The sequence below is a fragment of the Polyergus mexicanus genome, unplaced genomic scaffold (assembly GCF_030449975.1).
Source record: "Polyergus mexicanus isolate NDT 795.1 unplaced genomic scaffold, iyPolMexi1.0 SCAF_9, whole genome shotgun sequence".
NCBI classification, from domain to species: Eukaryota; Metazoa; Arthropoda; class Insecta; order Hymenoptera; family Formicidae; genus Polyergus; species Polyergus mexicanus.
This window is the reverse complement of record NW_027223329.1, coordinates 479,378-500,303: the sequence shown is the minus strand read 5'-3', so window position 1 is coordinate 500,303 and position 20,926 is coordinate 479,378. Positions and strand designations below refer to the sequence as shown.

At 37.6% G+C, this 20,926-nt stretch overlaps 1 protein-coding gene across 3 annotated transcripts; it reads right to left on the bottom strand.

The window, feature by feature from the left end:
* Positions 1 to 10,694: 10,694 nt before the first annotated feature.
* Positions 10,695 to 20,880, bottom strand: LOC138936645 (solute carrier family 22 member 4). Of its 3 annotated transcripts, none has more exons than XM_070302219.1 (11): positions 20,740 to 20,880; positions 18,705 to 18,792; positions 17,310 to 17,439; positions 16,950 to 17,169; positions 16,761 to 16,867; positions 15,913 to 16,067; positions 14,879 to 15,068; positions 14,618 to 14,750; positions 14,073 to 14,388; positions 12,457 to 12,641; positions 10,695 to 12,168 (listed from the first exon to the last, which is right to left on the bottom strand). In XM_070302219.1, the coding sequence occupies exons 2-11, from the start codon at positions 18,763 to 18,765 to the stop codon at positions 11,971 to 11,973; spliced, it is 1,695 nt and encodes a 564-aa protein (XP_070158320.1). In that variant the 5' UTR covers positions 18,766 to 18,792; positions 20,740 to 20,880; the 3' UTR covers positions 10,695 to 11,970. The 3 variants fall into 3 exon arrangements, with proteins under 3 accessions (XP_070158320.1, XP_070158319.1, XP_070158321.1); XM_070302218.1 differs by lacking the exon at positions 20,740 to 20,880 and adding an exon at positions 20,528 to 20,730; XM_070302220.1 differs by lacking the exons at positions 10,695 to 12,168; positions 20,740 to 20,880 and adding exons at positions 12,257 to 12,358; positions 20,528 to 20,730.
* Between the last annotated feature and the right edge of the window lie 46 nt (positions 20,881 to 20,926).

The following is a 20,926-nucleotide window of genomic DNA, read 5'->3' as shown; positions in this document are numbered from 1 at the left end:
AAGGTCCGTTACCGAGAGCGAGATGATATACAGAAACCCGCGATAAATCCCATAATCCACCGTGTCGCGTTACGAATACGAATCTCTCACAGCGGCGCGCCACGAGAGAGCGAGAAAGCGGGACGAGCGCGCCGGGCGTGACGTAACATCGGGGCGGAGAAAGATTGCATTTTTTTTTATTAGGTAGAGGGTTACGAGAGAAGGTTTGAGAAACTGGTAGAGAGAAAGAGAGAAAGAGACACCGTGTCTCCATCTTTCTCACGCAACGTAACGCGGACAAATTACACATCCCGCGAACTTCCCGAGAGCGCGTATATACGTGTTAGTGTGCTTATAAAAGTATATATGTGCGCAAACACATACTCGAGCCGTTTTCCTTTCCCCGTACAAGGGAAGAGGAGAGGAAGAAAAGGGGGCGTGGGGGAAGGGGGGGGGGGGAAGGTCGGATCTTTGCCGCCACGTGTAATACACTCTTATGTCGCGCGTGCGAGGGGAACGCGACCCCTATCCCGCTCCACGTAAGGGATGAGGGAGAGGAGGAAGCTCGTCGTTCCATCCCGCCGGACGATTCTGCCGATTTGATGCGCCTCTACCTTGAAAATCGTCGAATCGCTCCTTCGAAACCAGCGGGATATTCTCTCTCCCACCCACCCCCTTCCCCTCCCTCCTTCTCGACCCGTACGATTGACGGTTTCCTCGCGAGGATTCCTTTTCGCGGTTAGGTTTAGGGTTTTTTGCAAAACCCGGCGCGGCAAGGAATTCACGACTGATTCAAGATTCAAGGGAGCTTTATCCCCTGTGACCCTCGACATACGATTCGACCAGGCGAATAAATCGCCGAAGCTCTTTTAAATACAAATCGATCAATCTTTTTTTAAATCGTTTTTTTTTTTTTTTCCCCAGTCTTTATGCAACCTTCGGCGAAATATAATCTCGTTGTAGCAATGCAAAACGTTTGAAAGTAGACAGATTCTGAAGAGATTTCTCGTTGAAAGATTGGAGGAAATAAATTTTCTCTATCAAAATTTCACTTAACATTATTTTCACGGATCCTTTTCCCAAAACTTTTACGCATAAAATTTAGTGATTAATTATTAAATAAATTATAACAAAATCTACTGTATAGAAAAAGTGATATTTAATCAGCTAATCTGCTTTGTACGCATTTCATTGCGATCTATTGTCTTTCGTTTAACGTTATCGTAAAAGAAAATTTTTTTTTAATCCTTTAAATCGATGGTATTAGGTGTACAACTTTGCTTCCGCCGTTTTTTTTTCCGAAATTCGAGGCTTTATTGTAAAAAACTGGTTATACATTTATGATTCAAAGTATTGTCCATCGCTGGCCACTACTTTCTTCCTCTTTTCGACTTTGACTCGAGTCTTCATTAAGTAATGCCTCCAATTCTGCATCTTCGAAAACCTTCTGTCTTCCACCGCTATGCCGGTCTTCGACGTGAAAATCACCGTTCTTGAAGCGTTGAAAACACTCACGACACGTTCTTTCACTAATAGCGGCTTCGCCATAAGTATTCGAGAGCATTAGATGAGCCCCAGCCGCAGATTTCTTCATATTGAAGCAGAAAATTAAAACCTCCCGCAAATGACGAGAATTTGGCTCGTAAACTGACATTTTCAATCGAGAATAACTTTATGACGCGGACACAAATCGACTAATGTTTCTATGGGGTTATGTTGACAGATGCCCAAGTTTATCGCACGACGTCTATGATCTATTTATTTCGACCGCTACTTACCGCTAAAGCCTATCTATAGGAAAACGGCGGAAGCAAAGTTGTACACCTAATACAATAATCAAGGGCAAATCTTCTCGGGGAATTATATGTGTAACTTTTAAATGTAAACGAGATCATATGTATCAATGTTTTCAATTTACAGCTCTTTACGCGAAATACGTTTCTCTCTTACGATGAATATCGCATACGCAAATTTGTATTTGTATCGGATCTCGCACGATGAAATGAACTCCGCCGTGCAGATTATTTGATAGTAGAAAATCAGAGATACCGCTGTTCATTTATGCAAACTGCTTATTACTCGATTACTGAAATTATCATAACCGATGCGACAGATAATGATACAATGGGGAAAAACGCAATAACATATACAGACGACAATTTAACATTTATTTAAATATACCAAAGCATTAATTTAATATATTAAATATGTATGTTTATATATGAGAAAATTTGCCCATCCCCTTTCGCTTCTTCCCGTCTCTCTTTCTCTTCATAAATTTATGTCTCGCTAACATAAGTTATTTAGCTATAATTTTGTTTTGTACGCTCACGTTAGAAAAATCGTAAATATATCAAATCGTTTATGTTAATATGAGATGTCAGATAAAAACAATTCAAATATATTTCCATGTTATAATTCGCACTCTCAGAATTCTGATACGATTACGGACCAATCGGAATCACATTCGAACTATATCGAAACACATCGGTTCGTGACGGAAATCCGGGTCGATGTCTATACTTAACGCGGGACTTGGGATTTTAACGTAAAATGCAAGGATGATCCGACGATACCGTCCTGTCGTCGATGACCCAATTATCGTACTCGTAAAGTGTAACGGCGGAGGACGTGAACCACATGAAAGCTTCGAACGGAAACTCGGAAACTTTGTTCCCATCGTCTTTCAACGCGTTAAGGAAGACACGCGCGATAGAAAGAGATAGAGCGCCGATCTCTCCACTTCGGTACAGGATAATTACTTGAGCTCTTCTAATGCTTTGATACCTGAAATAACTATTAACGAAATAATCGAATTAAAACAGGTACACATACGTGTGTGTCATCGTTGTATGTCGAGGAGGACGTAATGAGATCGCTCGACTTCCGGCAGTGCATACTCAGGGAAGCGACGTGTTCTTCGATAATTATTAGTCACGCCGTCGATGACACAATTTCTGTCGTTATCAAAGTACCAAAGTACCGTGATACCACGGTAAATGCATCTATTACGTCAGGATCGCCAGAAAAGCAATTTCAGGACACTTTGACATGCGGGAGATTTCGATGTTTTTAGAATTTGACAGTATCGTGATATCTGGAATCTCAAAAATACTTATATATCGTTTGTAAAGTTTTTATTACGACGATGCGAATCGAAAAAAATTGCATGCAATTTTACGGAGGATACTTAAAATGGTTGTGAGAATTTTCATGCATACAGAACGCGTCTTTAAGTGTCTTTAAATAGATTCATTTTTTTTATTGTATATTTGTATTTTTTTTTTTTATTAAAATTGAAAAATTGTTTTAAAAAAAAAATCAATATTTCTCAGCATTGCATAAAATATATTAGAAATTTACTGCATAAGTATTCATATGTTTCTTAATTTAAATGGAGAAAGGAGCACTTTTTTTACTTTCATGAATATTAAGCAAATTTATTTTTATGGGTTTATGTTCTCTTTATTCACAAAATAAAGATTAAAGTTATTTTCTTCAGGTTATATTAAAATATTAAAATATAACCAGAGTTAATATGTAATTATTATTTTTATGTTCGAGCATGAAATGTTTTTTTAGAGCATGTTCCGAATTATTATTATCTTATTTTCATATAATACGACGATAATAGGAAATTCTTTCTCACCTGACAAGTCTACAATATAACATTTCATCTGCATTATTAAATCCATACATTTTTGTATCGTATATAATTAATATAAAAAAAAAAAATTAAAATTTTCTAAATTATACAATAACGAGATATCGAGCGACAGTTAACAAATAATTTAGATAATTCTTGTTAGGGCGCGCGTTTTACGAATGACGATATTTTGACAGTTCGCATCTGCGATATACTATTCGGGTGTTTCAGCCGAGATAATTTTCAACGTCGCCATATTAATTAGGCAGCAAGTATCGCCGGGAATTCCGCGCGTCTGCGAAGGTGGAATTGCAATTGAATTAGTAATATCGATATCACGTTGAATAATGCATGGGGCGATGTTCCCCCGCTGCAACGGCGACGCATTCGCTATATCGCTATACATATACAACTTTCGTAGAGTTACCGACCCCGATGTGTTGGTTTTAAATAAAACACATCCCTCTTTACGTGTACGTGTGCGTATCCCCGGTCCAGCGTATCCGACCGATCTCATTGCGCGTGCACCCTTTCCGGCCCTCTCCAGCTCCCTCTTTGTGGCTTCTATAATCAAATTCGAGTCGACGTATCGCCCCGCGAATACGAGAGCGAATGCGCGAGCCTCCACGCATCGGCCTGGATTACTTTCGGCAGAATTTATGTTCTACGTCTAATGTGGGCGGTCGGTGGTGACGATAAATGTTCTCCGGTACGTCCAAACGCACCAACTGCACCACCGCAACCGGACTTTGTAAACAGGCTTACGCACCCGAGCTTTTTTTATCGCGTTCGTTCGAACGCCCCTTGAACAGCTCAGCTAACCGCTAAGCTTGATAAACGACACCCCGAGACTACCCGCGTTATTAGGTTTCGTGCACCGCCGTCTCGGGTAGTTTTCTTAATATTAACATAGTTTCGGCGAGACTATACTGCGCAAACTATCAGCATCGTACTGTGTTATCGTAACGCAATTAAAACAAATTACTGCGGTGAAAAAATATAATCTCGCATTATGCGATAAGCTACGTAGAGTGCTATGCTATCTCAGCGTTTGTTATTTCTTGATTTTTAAATATTATAATTTTTTTCATATTTGAGGTAGCTTTTCCCTTATAATGATTTCGTCATTTAAAACACATTACGTCAGAGAAGAGAACGTACCTCTCTCATGTTACAATAGCAAATATTGTTTTTCTATCGTATTTAATAAAATTAATAGCGTATCCGTATAAAAAAAAAAAAAAAAAAAAAAATCTCCATTGAAACCATACGTTTTGGCAGAATAAATAGTTGCGAGAAAAATATAGCCGAACAATTTTTTTTTTTACTAATGTGTGCACGTATCTTTGTATATAAATATTTTTTCTTTTAAAAAAATTTTATTATCAACCGTCCAGATTGTGAAATGTGTCATACATCTTGTTAACTAGATTATCATGTTGCGAATCTGCTTTGTTTGCCCATGAATACATAATACGACGTAATATTACGTGCGAGAATCTCACGGAAAAGTGGAAGAGAGGAAAAATGAAGCGGCGGCTGAATTAGACGACCTTAGGCATGATTCTAAAATACGGAACAAGTAAATGAACACTTATTATATCATAACTCACGGATAATCATGTTATTTAACGGAATCGTCCAATTTTGCTGTCGCACTGTATATCTTTTGCATAATTATGGAGATTCGGTTACATCATAGATGTGTAACTGTTCTAATCTAAGGAAGATCTAAAACTCTCATGTATTTACTCCTTTAGATCCATTTCTCAAATATTTTCCATCTATCTCTCGCATATTTATTACCTTTATATTCGAAAGAAAAATTGGGATTTTTTTTAACTTTTATATATATTGTATGTATACATATAATTTCGCACACGATTTCACCTCACGATTTTACTTTACGTAGAATGTAACAAATTTCTATATAGCTTTAGTTATATTTTAACGAAGATTAAACCTTTAAACCAGATGTGATACATATCCATAAATAATGAAAAATATTATTGACATTGAAATTTTTGATAAGAGAACAAAACTTTACTTTCGATCTTAAGATCTCTTGATTAATTTTTCAATCGTGATTGCCGTAAAATTTTCATCGCAGCGCAAATTTAATAATCGTTCATTGAATCAAGACGGATTTGAAAGCACGTCAAAGCGCATATGAAAATCCCCAAATTTATTTTCACAATTGCAATATTTTATCTTATTACAAACGCAATAAAGTATGATAAGCTGCTGGAAGCAACGCGTATCGTGTAATGAAAAATTACAACGTGTTTTTTTTTCTTTTTTTTTTTTTCCCATCGCCGCGATAGCGGAAGTTACGTAATTAAGCGTCGCCGCGCCGCCGTCGCCTTATCCAATTTATCGATCCGTTGAGATGCGGTACAGCCCGTGCCAATGTCTACGCTAATTGCAACAGAACAGGCCACTAAATTATTTAGCTCGCACGTGCTGCAACGGAGAGAGCACCAGAGTGTGTGCGCGCGCGCGCGCGCGCGTGCGTCTAATAGCGTCCGAGGAGAGAATGCATGAAGAAGAAATAGATACTGATTGCACGCGAAAAGTCCAATGTAATTGCGCGATCTTGTGTTGGCCACTAGAAATAATACTAATATTAGCATAAATTATTCACAGATCAAACGTGAAAAAATAATCTATTGAAAAATAGTAGAAGACACACTCGCTTATATAATACGCCGGAGTCTTTTCCTGATATTTTTACTATTGCTATTTGTAAGTCAATTCTAGAAAATTGATGCAATTTTCATGCTTCTTATCGAGATAATATCTGTTACGCACGTAGCACATGATTCATTGCATCGCTGACAGTTCTGTTTATATTTTTTGCGCATATTTTTTACGAAACATGGATTATTGAATGTTAAAATTAATAATATATATTATAGTATATTTGATATATTTTCTGTCAACCAAGAAAATTAAAAAATAGAACCATAATACGACATCAATGATAAATGTATTAATATAAGAAGGTATATATGTACATATATGTGTAGTGTATTAAATAGAACAATCGTTATTTTATACAGATACATAATAGATTTTATTTTTTTTTCTTTTCTTTCCAAAGAGGATAACAGTGTACTTTTATACGCGATAAATAAAAAGATTCATTTGTGTAAATGAATTATTAACACGTTTGGAATATTTCCGCCTATGACTAAAAAAAAAAAATCATTTACGCGCGCACGACAACGATGGATATCTGACAAGACAAGCAATGCGGAAAAGTTCGTGTTCTTCGCGAAACTCACAAAGTTCAGCATTAGCTTCTTTCGGCCGGCTTCCCTCCCAGACAAATGGCGGCATCGCAGAAGTCGGACAGGCGTCCTAATACGGGCTCTCCGTCCATGGGGGAAGCGACACAACGGGGCGAGGCTCGTCTAACGGAAACCGAGGATACCTTAAATCCCAGCTCCGACTAATTTATTTGTTGGCCCGTTCGTTGATTCGCGTTCTCTCTTTCAAGACGCCGCCGTTCTCGCTCTCGCTCGGAGATCCGTAATTTCAGACACGGTTCGCATCAGCCAGCGGCGAGCCACCCCCGTCGAGACCGTTTACCCCGGAGGTCACGGAAAAATCGATGATCCATTACCGCGGTTACGATTGGTCCCCCGCGGCCCGGTACGCCAATCATTTCGCTCTGTGTGCCCGGCGCCGTCATATCCATCCACATCCCGTTCTGACAGTACCTGATTTACTCTGGGCATACCCCAGAGAGTAACGTCGAGAGCGCCGTCCCTTATCGCATGCGCTCCAACGAAATTCTTCCTCTCTATACGCGCGAATCGTGTGAGATATACATAATATCGCGAGGGGATCGCCGAGATATCCATCGCGAAGATCATATCCGGGCAACGTGATCGGCCGTCGCGATGCGATAAAGCACCGTTGCTGAATAATTATCGCCGGATACGTGCTAGAGAAGTTCCCTTGTCACGTGCGCTACGTTATTTGACGTTATGTTACATTGACGAATCGTCTAAAGAGCAACGCGATGTCGACGCGCACTTTTTACAGTAACGCTCGACTTCGTTGAAATCTCTAGTCTGAAAAAGCATTCGAAATTGATTTTCTTTTCGGCACGTGCAAGACTCCTATATCGAGCTTGCATCTTTGCCCGGAAAACCGATTAACCTTTCCACCTCGTCACGCGTGTACGTCCATTTTCATTTGAAAATATTTACTCACGGCTTTCAGCTGTATTGGAGCTTCAGCCGAGCGTGTTAACGCTGTTAACGCGACAGCAAATGCGAGATTATTGATGTATTAGCCTTTTTTTTTCCTATATTATACGGTTGCGTGATAGGAAAAGAGATTCGATCGTCCCGCTTGCGTCATTTTATTCGAAGAACGGTAATCAATATGCATACAGTAATAGGATACAGGATTACGGTCGATTTTAAATAAAAATGCATCGATACCTGTACAGTGACAGCTTCGATTTCGACCCGACAGTTCTAATTCACTCCCGTGATTCGATCGATACGATAGATACAATTATATAGATAGATGCATTCGCTCAATCGGAATTCTTTTACGGCCCAGTTTGCATTTCACGATTTATTCTAAGTGAGGAATCGGCTACGAAGGCATTTTTAAAGCAACGCGGTGTTCTTCGTACACGGTTCTGACAATCTTAATCGCGCATCGTTAATCAAGGGGAAAAGACAAATTGCAGCATTGTTTATACACAGCACTTCTTTTTTTAATACGCGGATATCGCTCATAATTATATATTTTTTTCTATTATTTTTATTTATAGCCGATTTCTCTGAACTTTTTTAAGTATTCTTTCTTAACATATCCCGCAAATGTGTCTTAAAATATGATCGAGCATTATAATTTTGCCTTAATCGTATATTGCCAAAAATTGATACTCTTTTGATTAGATTTAAACTAATAAATTGAATATCAATTTAATTATACAAGCATATTGAAAGAAATAGCAAATTAATTATCTCGGGCATTCTAATCTCAAAGTCAAATTTAGAAAGTATAGATGAAATGAGTAAAATTTTTAACGCATTCATGTGCCTCGTATAATAGCCGAAACTTCAATGTGACGCGATTGCGATAATTTCTTTTCGTTAATACCGTCATATTACCGTCTCTTACGTAATATCGGTTCAATCGTTCGCACTCGCAGTGCGTGGCGTGTGTTTGACAGGTGACGGTGCAATTGTTTGTCGTTAAAGGTTCGGCGGAAAAAAATTCGGTGCCGTTTTCATTAAACGGCGGCTACCCGCCGAACAAAAATTGCGCTTTTCCGCCAGCTGGTCGCCTGATATTAACAACGTAACAATGCGCGCTCGTGAGACCCCCTTTCCCTCTTCGCCCTTCATTCGTTTTGCGAAAAAAAAAAAAAAAAAAGTGGACCGCAACGTGAAGCGACGCGAGCTGCAAAATTGTTTTCATTTCGTGTCGCGCGTGTTAACGCGCTCGCTTACGCTTCGCTCTTTACAAGTTACGCGTGAATTATCCTCCGTAATCTAACCGAGCGAGAGAGAACCACGTGATAACAACGAGAAGCCAATTTACCGCGGCGATGTCGCAAAATCATCTCGTATGATCTCGAGGATGCTAAATTCTCCTTTTGCCGCCTCCCAAACAAAGGCATCGATTACACTTACACGCGTTTCATTCATAAATTAAGGGCGGCGTGATATTATCTCGGTCGCAAATGCAAATGCTAACGATGAAAATGCATGAAGATGCAAAGTGACGGAGTTCGCTAATAACGTCATCAACCGACGGGAACTTGCCGTGTTTAAACGTGAAATATAATCACCGTGACCGCGATTTAAAGCTTTCAATTATATCAACATCTTTTTCTCAAGAACGGCACCAACGTCGGTTTTACTACTTATTGTTAGATCGTGACGACGGTGTACGACAAGCCTCTCTTTTACGGATAGGGAACACTCTGGCCTCGACAAGGTACACGTCGGATCGTGATCAAGCAGTGCAACGGTGTAGTTAATCCGGGATAAAACTTGTACATATAAGGGCACATAGGTGATACGCGGCTAAAGATCCCTCCGATACATAGACGCGTATCCTCGAATTTATAGAGCGCCGGTTGAATCGAGAAACCGTGCTACGGATCGTAGATCGAACGATCGATTTCTCAAGCCGAACTGATTGGATCTCGGCATAAGTGCGACAGCAAGCAAATATCCCCTTGCTTGGATAGATCAAATCAATCCCGCGCGAAAAATCATCTCTTAATTATACGTCGATACTTGACGGGAAGAATGCGAACGCTAACTTCGTACGTACGATTTGGTTCGCGATTCTCGTTGATATGATAAAAAAAAAAACTATCGTGTAACGGGAACTCCAGGCGGACTAGAAGGCGAGACAGGAGCGTATCCCTCTCAAGATTTGTGGCTCTCAGGACGAAATTTATTACGGCGCGCGCGGATGTTATCCGTATACATAAAATAACAGCGCGTACATCGCGTGCGATGGCCCTGTTGCATCGCAAGCTTCAATTTCAGTCGGTCCGACTGTGCGCGACGAAAATTTCTTCTGTCGAAATATTCCCACCCGTTCGTATTCCGTTTCGTTAAAAATTGAAGAGAAAAGTACAGTACACACGCTCTTCGCGCAGCGATAATATCTCTCTCAGAAGAAAGTTATACACTTCGTGCGTGGGAGGGGGGGGCGGGGGGAGGGGGGGGGCTGCACCGTGTTTTAGAAAGGTCTCCATTTTACAGGCAACACGTATATATATATGAAAAACATGCAAATTGTATTTTCATTTACTTGCTTCTGCACAACAGGGAGACTTGTCTGAGCGCGATAATCTGAAACTGCATATTCCTTTAGAGTGAAACAGTGAAGATGCACTCCAACATGCATCTTTATTTGACAATTAAAGTGTGAAAATAAAATAAAAAAATAAAAAAAATATATATTTCCGTGTAAAAAGAATAATTTATTTTTGTATCTTTATACGTGGTACTTTAATACGTAATTCGTCTGAATAATTCGTTTGATTAAATTTATTTTTCTTTTCAACACTATTTAATCCTGTACAATGACGATACATTATTTCACACACACACATACAAGCTCGTATTATACAATATTATACAATACTCTAACAAGTCCTGCTTTTAAAAATCTATAATACTTATTGATATTTAATACTTTACTATACAACGATATAATGTCGAATGTCTCGAGAAAAAGTATTATCAATTTGTTTTCTTAATAAAAAAAAAAAAAAAAAAATAAGCTCTATCGCGTTGAAGAAGCTCCAACCGCTAGATTATCTTTAATTAGTAGTACTTGAAATACTTTATATCTCTTGAGTATATATTGTATATATTGCAATGTACAATATATATATATATATTCAATACAATTATTCTGAAAAAAACTTTTATATATATAAAAAAGTTTTTTTCAGAATAATTAAAAATAAGTTATAATAAATGAATGAATTATTTCATGCTATTGAATTACAAGATAAACGATGAGAATTGAAGTCAATTAATAAACGTTCGTGTCATACTGAACAGAATCGCGTGAAAATATTATATTACATAAATACACAGCGGAACACAACGCAAAACTTTTTTTTTTTTTTTCACGTTGACAGGTGCACGTTCGAACAAATTATCGCTGAGTAGACGAATTTGACGAGGAAAAATGAATAAGTTTGCAACATCTCTCTCTCTCTCTCTCTCTCTCTCTCTCTTTCTATTTCTCTTTCTCTCCTTCCTCATTCTTATAGCGTTTATCTTACGTACCGCGTCTCCACAAGATAATAGAATGAAGTGAAATGCAACACGTATTTACTTTTAAGAATGACGTATTAACACGGAACAGAAATGTACAAATGTTTCAAGAATATGCGCAACGAAAAGGAGCGAGAATGTGATATACGAATATTGTAGAAACAGGATCGGCGCGATCTATTTCCATTTGCACGCCTTGTGAATGCCGGCGAGATCGCTGAGAGATTTTACTTCGCAAGATATTATAATCCTTCCTCCGTATGCAGGGTTGAACGCGGGGAGTAAGATGAATGACGGGACGGCGGGGTAGTTTTACGGAAGGTGAACAGTGGCCGAAAATATGTCGCGCTTATTCAAATCGCCGACAGATAAAATCTGCAGCGTGGCGAGCTTTCGCATACGGCCAAATCTCAGTATCTGTAATTAATTATATCTTTAACATATTTTTCTATTTCGACATTATAGCCTTGTAAAGATCATCATCCTTATCGCTATCTGGCACGTCTGAAAGAAACGCGCTGTCGATAAAAGTTGTCGCCATTCCCCTTTCTCTCGGTAGACTTAACGCGTCTTCGTGTCGTTCTTAAGATCGGGAATTTCGTGGTTTCCGTTTGACTTGACTCTACCGATGTTTTCCGCCTCCCGTACGGTGTCCGGAAGTTTCGTTCCCAAAGTTTCCGGAAAGATCAGAGACATAATGCCCGCGATTATGCCCATGAATCCGAATAGGATGAGCGGCAGCGAAGGCATTATTTGCGCCTAAATGCAAACAAGACGCGATGTAATCGGAAAGGATTTTCGATCTTCTCATAGAATATTTAAACAAAACATTTCAGATAATATTAAAAAGTATCCTGTTTTTTTATTAGCTAGACTCTTATAATTCTTTAAAAATATAAGTGCTCATTGAATCCATCATTTATAGCCACACGTATTTTTCTCGTTCAATCTAATCGATATAAAGTAAAGATGCTCAAGGATGTGTCTCTCCTTCTCTCACACGTATCGGAAAAGTACAATACATTTGACGCGCGTCTGTTGACTCACCAGTAGAGGCGTCTGCGGTGATAAGATTGAGCCGATGCGACCGGTCATGCTGCAAAACCCGAGCAGGGAATGCCTGAGCGTCGTCGGGAACAACTCCGCCGTATAGACGTAGATGGTGGAGAACGCAATGGTGATGCACAATTTTCCGGCCATGTACAAAAGTAAAGGCCCGTAACTCCAGGCATCTGAAACGCGACGCGGCGATAAATCATAGGGGGATCGAGAACCCTCTTCTCCCCCCATATAGCTTACCGGGACATAATTACAAGCGCGCGTATACGCGCGGTTGCGAACGCTAATCCGTACGAGATGCTGGCACGTTATTTCAACACGTTCTTTACATTAGGACTCGGATTATGCGGTAATATATTGTACAATATTACGCGGCGGCGTTATACAATACATGTTACAGCTTATCATACCTCCGCGCGATTATAGCTCGTTTACTCCCACACTCGATTAAATTTCGCGATTCTAACAAAAGTACGTATGGAATATGCAGATTGTAACGAGGGAAAAAAATCGATTTTCGCATTTCCAGGCACCATGAGCTTCTCAATAACTTAATAGCTATCTCAATAGCTTATTGTACATTAATACTTAGATTCTTATAGAAATAAGTAGAGATACTCTCAATAAAAGGCAACAATTTCCAAAAATCTGATTAGCACACAGAGAAAAAGGTTTCTCTAAATTTAATGTGTCTATTTGTTTGACTTATATTTGTTTCATTAAAAAAAAAAAAAAAAAAAAAAAAAAAAAAAAAAAAAAAAACATACGAAACATTATTTTGTTGAATAAAAAATTTAATGATTTCGTTGCATTAAATCATGTTGTTTGACGGAAAAATAACTATTATTTGGAGTAATTTATTCGCTTGTCGCTATGCGGTACGCGTATTCAAGTTTCTGTCATAAGAGTATATGAATAAAACCTGCAAAATACAGTTAATAACATTTAACAACTATTTCTATCAGTTTCATTTTTGATACGATCTCTATAGAAGAGAATCGAATGAAACTGATTTTTGGAAAATCGTACAGATAAATGCTCGATATTCATTTATTTGGATAGAAATTCCGAATAAGCAAAATATTAAGTTTTTCCGTATGCTATATGGTCTTAAGATGCTTCAAAGATATGATTAGAAGAAAGATTAGAAAGATGCAAAAAGATGAATCTTTTTTTAAATAAAAGAAAAATATTGTTTCAAAGACTAATATAATTGTTAAAATTGAAGAAAGAAATGAAATTCATTCAAAAAATATTTTATTTAAGATAAATAAATATATTATTTGAAAATCGAATAATCATATTTGTTACTTCAGACAGAATTAGTATGGTTGGATCGTTTCAAGCATTTTATATTTCTTTGGTTACAACCAAATTTATTAAATCCGAAGAAAAATTTTTCTCTCTGTGTATAGAAAAAAAAAAAAAAAAATAATAATAGGAAAAGAATAATGATTCAAAAATTTCTTTGCAAGACATCTCCGAGATAAATTCCTTAATCGCAAATTCAGCTACTCTTCATAAGGGACTCGCGATGATACGGACAGAGGGAGATCTATCTCCGACTGTGAGAAACGGTTTTTTTTTTTTTTTTTTTTTTTTACCTGCCGATACGAACTGGATCACGAGGCAGAACAATCCGCTTAGGAGGAACGCGCCGGAGAGCGTTGGTTTACGGCCGATGCGATCGTTCAGTAGCCAGGTAAAACAGTACGCCGGTATCTCGACGACGATGACGAGTATAAAATTGATGTACTTATCCCCGGCGAATGCCACGGAATTCAACGACAATCCGTAAAAAACGAAGGCATTCGTGACCCAGCAGAACGAGCAAGCCAACAAACGAATGAGTATCACTGAGCTATGTAAAACCTGCACGATCGGCCTCCTTTCATCCAACTCAATCGCTAACTCCTTTTTCTGAAAGATTATATCATCGATTTCGCATTTGTCGCGGAACGAAAATTATTATCTTACGTCAGCGTTTATAAACTACAAAAGACGAAAATTGCCGAGTGTAATTTATATATTATTTAGTGTTTTATTTTAATATTGTTAGAGAGATAATAGTAAAAGTAAAAATTTGCATTTTCGAGATAATATATTGTAACCGAATATGTTTGCGGGAGAAAATAAGAAATAAACATACTGTTTTGTTTTCAGCAACATTTAATTCCTTGAATATATTAATAGCCTCATTCGTTACTTGAAGATTGTTCATCCGCGCCATTTTGCAATATATTCTTTCCACTTCGTCGTCTTTACCTTTTGACAATAGCCACCTTGAACATAGCTTGAATATAGCGTCGCGCGCGTAAAAATGGTTCACAAAATTTTACTTTATTAAAAAAGTATAAAAAATGTTATAAAAACAATTCTCGCGTGTTCGTTAATATTAAGAGATAATTACCTGATCGATTCTGGAATAACCAGAGGCAAGAGAATGGCCAACAGTCCCGGCGCGTACACCACCCTAAGAAGCATCCGCCAGGATCTAAGCCAGCTGGCGATCAATCCCAACAGGATCTCGCCTATGGTAAACATGCAACACATGATGGCGCTTCCGAAAACTCTGTTTTTTACTCCTATCGTCTCTACTCCTGCGAACGAAATTACGCGTGTAAATTATTGTCGCGTGTAAACGTGCGAAACGTGTAACTATTGTATAATATATATATATATATTTTATAATTTTGCTCGATCTTGCATAAGTTGATGATCACTGATAAAAGAACAAACGTGAAAAGATACACGTGCATTCATGCGATCGATACAAAGTGCATTCGTGTTTTCGAAGATTTTCTGCGATAAGATTGTTTTATCTTACGAAATGCGCCGAATCTCTTGATATTATTTACAATCAATAAATATATATCAATGTTTGATAAAAAAGACGCATGACAATGATAAATATTAGTCACATATAAACTACAATCAATCAAAAAAGACATGTTTCGCCAAATTTTTGAATTATTCCATATTATACATTTCCGATATCGCGCAATTCATTCTTCATTCTTTTCATGTTCCGCAAAAGTATTATAATCTCAAAATTTTGAAAAAAATCATTATTCTCACACAATTCGTCAATTTTACATTTTCCCCAAGAGAACTTTTATATTTTTACGGAAAGAGTTCGTGTGTTGTATATCTTAATGCGTATCGTATAAAACTACAATTTGAATAAATAATTAAATAAGCCGGCGATAGAAGAATCGTCAAGAGAGATAACTCGAAAATATCCGTATACACGTGTGCTGTCGCGTATTGACGCGTATTTGTTTTTTAAAGACTTCGTAAAGAGCATCGCGTTGCATTTAGAATTTACTCCGTCGTGCACACGTAAACGGGGCATGATTGGGCAAACATAACGCTTCACAGGTGTCGCATATTTTTTTTTTTTTTTTTCCCCCTCGAGCTATTGTCCCCGAGTTGTTAGCGTACCTAGAATAAATCCTGCGCTGTAAATTCCGGCCGCCATAGTGGCGTCGAGGAACTCGAATGCGAGAAACATCCAATAATTCACGGAGAAGGAATGTATCAAGCCGCTGACTCCGGCCAGAGACGTTGCCAGCGTCAAAAAGGTTCGCCTCCCGTACCTGGAAATAGACGGGAGAGCGTATAAATGCGCGAGGAGATGCGTTCCTTTTACGTTGTCGTGTGTCTTCTCCGGTATAAAGCGCATTTTTATACCATCCCATGACACGACATTTCACGCGACGCTATGCCTTCTTATCGAGAATGCGTGACATCAACGAGCTACAGAAACTTTGTTCCATATCACGTGTATTCTCGTATTGCGCGTTACGTAAGAAGAAAAAAAAAAAAAAAAAAATTGATGATTTATCGCCGACTTGATAAAAAACGCGTAATAAGAGGAGTGTTCCGCGATACAGCTGACTATCCATCCGAGCATATCGAACGACTCAAGGATAAAGACGTAAAAAAACGATAATGAATTTTCAGACCTACGAATAGAGATGTTATCATTCGTAAGAATCAATTGAATTTGAATTTATCACAAATGCAATACTTGTTCTCACATCAATTTATATAGGAAAAACATGCAATGATGTGTAAAAGAGAACTGAATTAATAAATTCAAAATTATTCAATCGTTAGACGTTATACTGATATTTAGAATTACATTTTCTCTTTTCATACGACGATAGAAATATGTGAAATTAAAACGCGATGACGTCGCGTGCCGAATGTTGGGAAAGATACTTTTATTCGGAGTTAATTAATTAACGTCGCATACGGGAGAAATATTGCACTAATCTGCATCTCACCTGTCAGATATATATCCAGCGAACATCAAACCGATGAATTGCCCGATACTTTGCATCGTGCCCACTAGCGTGAGTTTCCATCGATTAGCATCGCAGGTAAAATTCCACTATATAAAAATAAAAGAAAAAATGAATTCACCGTTAATATCGTAAAAAAAAATCCGCGTTGTTTCAACGAGTCAATCTTACCTCGTCGAGTATCGTATTCTCGTATGGATTGTAAACCCAAGAATCGCATTCACGAGTCACGTTGGTGAACGATGTCTTCGAACATGTGTCCGAATGATTATCCCGCAACGTATAACGTGTACAACCAGTGATCTTTCCGTTGACTTTAGGAGCGGAAACGTCGATCCACGGCGAATCGAACGTCGCGTTTTCCGAATCCTCACATTCCGGCACCAAACATCTGTATATTTTTGTGAATGATTTTATTACCCTCTAATCTTTGAAGATTTAAACTTTCTCATATTACACAAATATAATACATTTAAATTAAACGCCGCATCCGAAACAAAATCTAAATAATTGACAAAAATACACGCCCACCTGTATTTAACTTCGCCTGCGGTAAATATGTAAGAAAGCGTAAACATTGCCGTTAAAATTAATGGTGCGCTTATAAATGCGAACATCACCATCTGATAAGATCCAAATTTTTCTATACCGCTCCAAATTTCTACAAGAGAAAATTAATAAAATAATACACAAGTAAAAAAGATTAGAAGAATCACTCTAATAAAAAACTATTGAATACATATTAAATTATTCGATTTATATTAAAAAGTGAAAATTTGTCAAATATGTATAAATAAGTTTTCATTAATTACGATGCATATTATTTGAATGGATTTTATTTGAAGAGAAAAGGTACTATATGCCAATTCAAATATTGTATAATTTTGCATCTTTTAGTTAAAGAAATTATAATATGGTAAAAAGAAAAGAGAAATATATATCACGATATATTAAATTATTATTTTAAAAATTAAATCGCGGATAAAATAAAAATTTCTCTTTAATATATATAATTCACATTAAATTCATAATGAAAAGATAATTTTATTACGGCCAATTTATATTGCCTCTCATTACATATATGTAATAGAAAGGATAATTATACGACACGCATACTCAAGTTTTGAAATAGCGAGTTATGTATGTAATATTGAATAATCAAGTATATAGAGTTCACGTGCAATTGCATGGTACGATCTCCAGGATCTACTTAACAAGCTCGTGTTCATCGTACATGCATACTTAGTGATTTAATACCACGTTAAGCAGTGATACTTAAACAACGCTCTCTAACTGGAAGAATAATCCGGCTGCAAGTATAAGCCCACCTTGATCCTCCCTCTTCAAACGGCTGACTATGCACGTAAGACTTTGTACAATTTGCCTCTGTTATGCAACGTAGAACGTAGGCAACATTTATCACAAGTTTGTGCAAACATTCTTCCGAATGTGAATAATAGGAGTTAAGATTTTTTTTTTTTTTTTTTTTTTCATATTGAGATGATTCGAGACGAAATATACGGAAAGAGGCAACTTTAAAATCCTGCTTCACAAATACAGGGCAAACTTGGAAAAATGTTAGAAATAAGGTCATATGTTACACGCACAGCGTATATAGCAAAAATCTTTAAGATGGGCATAACATAGACTCATTTCCATTTCATTTTAATGTTTTCCCGACAATTAATATTGTATATAAATTGCAAAACATAGATATTTTTAATGCTCTTTATACTTTCCTACTATTACTTTTTAATGCGCGCAAATATTAAAATTTATTACAATTTCATACATATTTCTTCAATGTATTTTCCTATTATAAAGCTAATTCTCTCAGCTTATCCAAAATTATATTCTTTTGGCAGAAGAGTTATTTTTCATGCATTTCGAGTTTACAATTTACATCAATTCGAATATCATCCGTACCATTTTCGTGTGCCGGTTGCAACGAGCGCGCCTCGTTTCTCTTCGGATAGCACAGCCTCATGCTCTGTCGTCCTTTATATCCCGTAAACTGCAATCATATACGAAGTTTATAGCGCTCGTCGTGAATCGCCGCCGCGCCGGCCGATCGAAAGTTCAACCTGGCGCTTTATGTTTCAAGTTTCTTAAGGAACATCGCGAATGAAAAATGACGCCAGTCGCGCGTCGGACTTGGGCGCGGGCGTTACATAAAGAAACGGGATCAGTTCCCTGCGAAGGCGGCTACAGAAAGCTTTTTCCCATAAAAAGTCCCGCAGAGGAGAGAGGAACTATCCCTCGGAAACGGCTTCACCGAGAGCAGCCGGCTATCCCGGCGGTGCATAAACAACGTATGCATATAACGACGATGCAGATGCCGGGCGTGTCGGTATGGCGAATAATAGGTAAAAAGGTATAGTGCGCTTTAGAGAAATATATAAAACGATCAGAGCGTAAATAATTATTCCTAGATCCGGGGGAAAAAAAAAACAAATGCAATATAAGATTGCGCGCGAGATTTCAAAAGCGAGTTAAGATATTGATTTAAAAAGCATTTAACGCGCTTTACACGCGCGATTAAACGAGATATGAATTAAACGATCGATTTGCAAAGAATTTGACAGTTTATATCTCGGCTAAAAATTATTGTTATGGATTCGCACGCGATAGCATTAAATACATATTTTAATGAGAGAATGTGAGAATTTTTTTGTAAAGCGGCTCTCTCGCTTCTTCTTAGTTTTTTTTTTTTTTTTTTTTTTTTCCCCACAAAATCGCACTTTTCCACGAGAGACGCGATCTCTCTATTGTTAAAATAAATAAACGGACAAGATGTTTGTAAAATATATTGTATATGCCGAGTGAAAAATTCCGTATCTCACAATGGCTGCGTGCTGACCTCTCGCAAGCACACGGTTAACTTCTACGTGGTTATTGATTTCCCAACGGAATGCGGGAAAAAGCTCTACGTCTCTACGAAAGAGAGATCGGAAAGAAACTCGGAACGCTGAACTAAATAAAGTAATCTTGCAATTGTGCAGCCGCTGCAAATCTCTGCTCAATTGCGCAATTTATCGTATCGCGTCACGAGATATATAATTTTAGTCATGTCGAATGGTAAAATATATCGCGTAAAGAGTAACTTTTGTGTATCCATATTCAATTTACGATACCATTCCGATATCATATTAATGCACTTTGCGAAATTCGTTTCGCAAAGTCGTTAAGTTTATTCGTTTTCGGCGATTTATCGGCGATCAGGAGGCATTTTATTCGCGAAATCGAGATTCGGGAAAAACTATAGAAAATGTTAATAATATAATCGAGCATACCTTGATACATTTCAACTATCTTGATTTAAGATAAGATGATTGGAGAAAGTTTTCGCACGAACCACAATGGTCGACAATCTCGCGAGGATATTGAAAGTTCACGAGGGTCTTTTTTAACGAACAATATTTCATCAGGCATAATTCATCGGCAAGAGAAACATAAATCTGTCAATGTGTTAGATTTTTATTTTTTAACAACGACATTTTCATTTTTTTAATTTAATACTTTTACGGATTAAAATTACTTTATCCCCATTATTACTTGCTTATCACGATCATCGATAAGTATTACGTATATAATGCCGAAGAGCCGTCAAAAGAGATAAATTTATTTACATTTCACGCTGCATTCTATCAATTTTCTATTTATATACAAATTCTGAAATACTCATGCATTTATCGTAACGGCATTTCAATATCTCCGACATGTTTACATGTGAGAAATACAGTACGTACTCTGATATCTTGCGGCAGATATGATGATTGCAGCGTAAATGTCGTACGCTTTTCCCAAGTATCGGGTGCACTCGCGTTTCGAAAAATACAGCGCGCTTATAGAGACGACATTTACGATGCCTCACTTTTGTCGCATCTGAAGGAAAACGTTTTCCGCGTGGGCACGTATCTCGTTGTCGCGCGCGATAACTGAAATCTACATATTCTATTACCTTAACCTGTCTATCGGACGAGTATATACGGACGTTCTTTTAAACGGATGATCGCGTTGATAAGCGAATTAATAAATCGTCCCCGACATCGGATATCACACACACCTGCTTCCTTCTGTCTTGGAAAGACAGTAAGTACTGTCTTTAAGAGTAAATGCAATCCACAGTGGTGACCACTATAGTATTT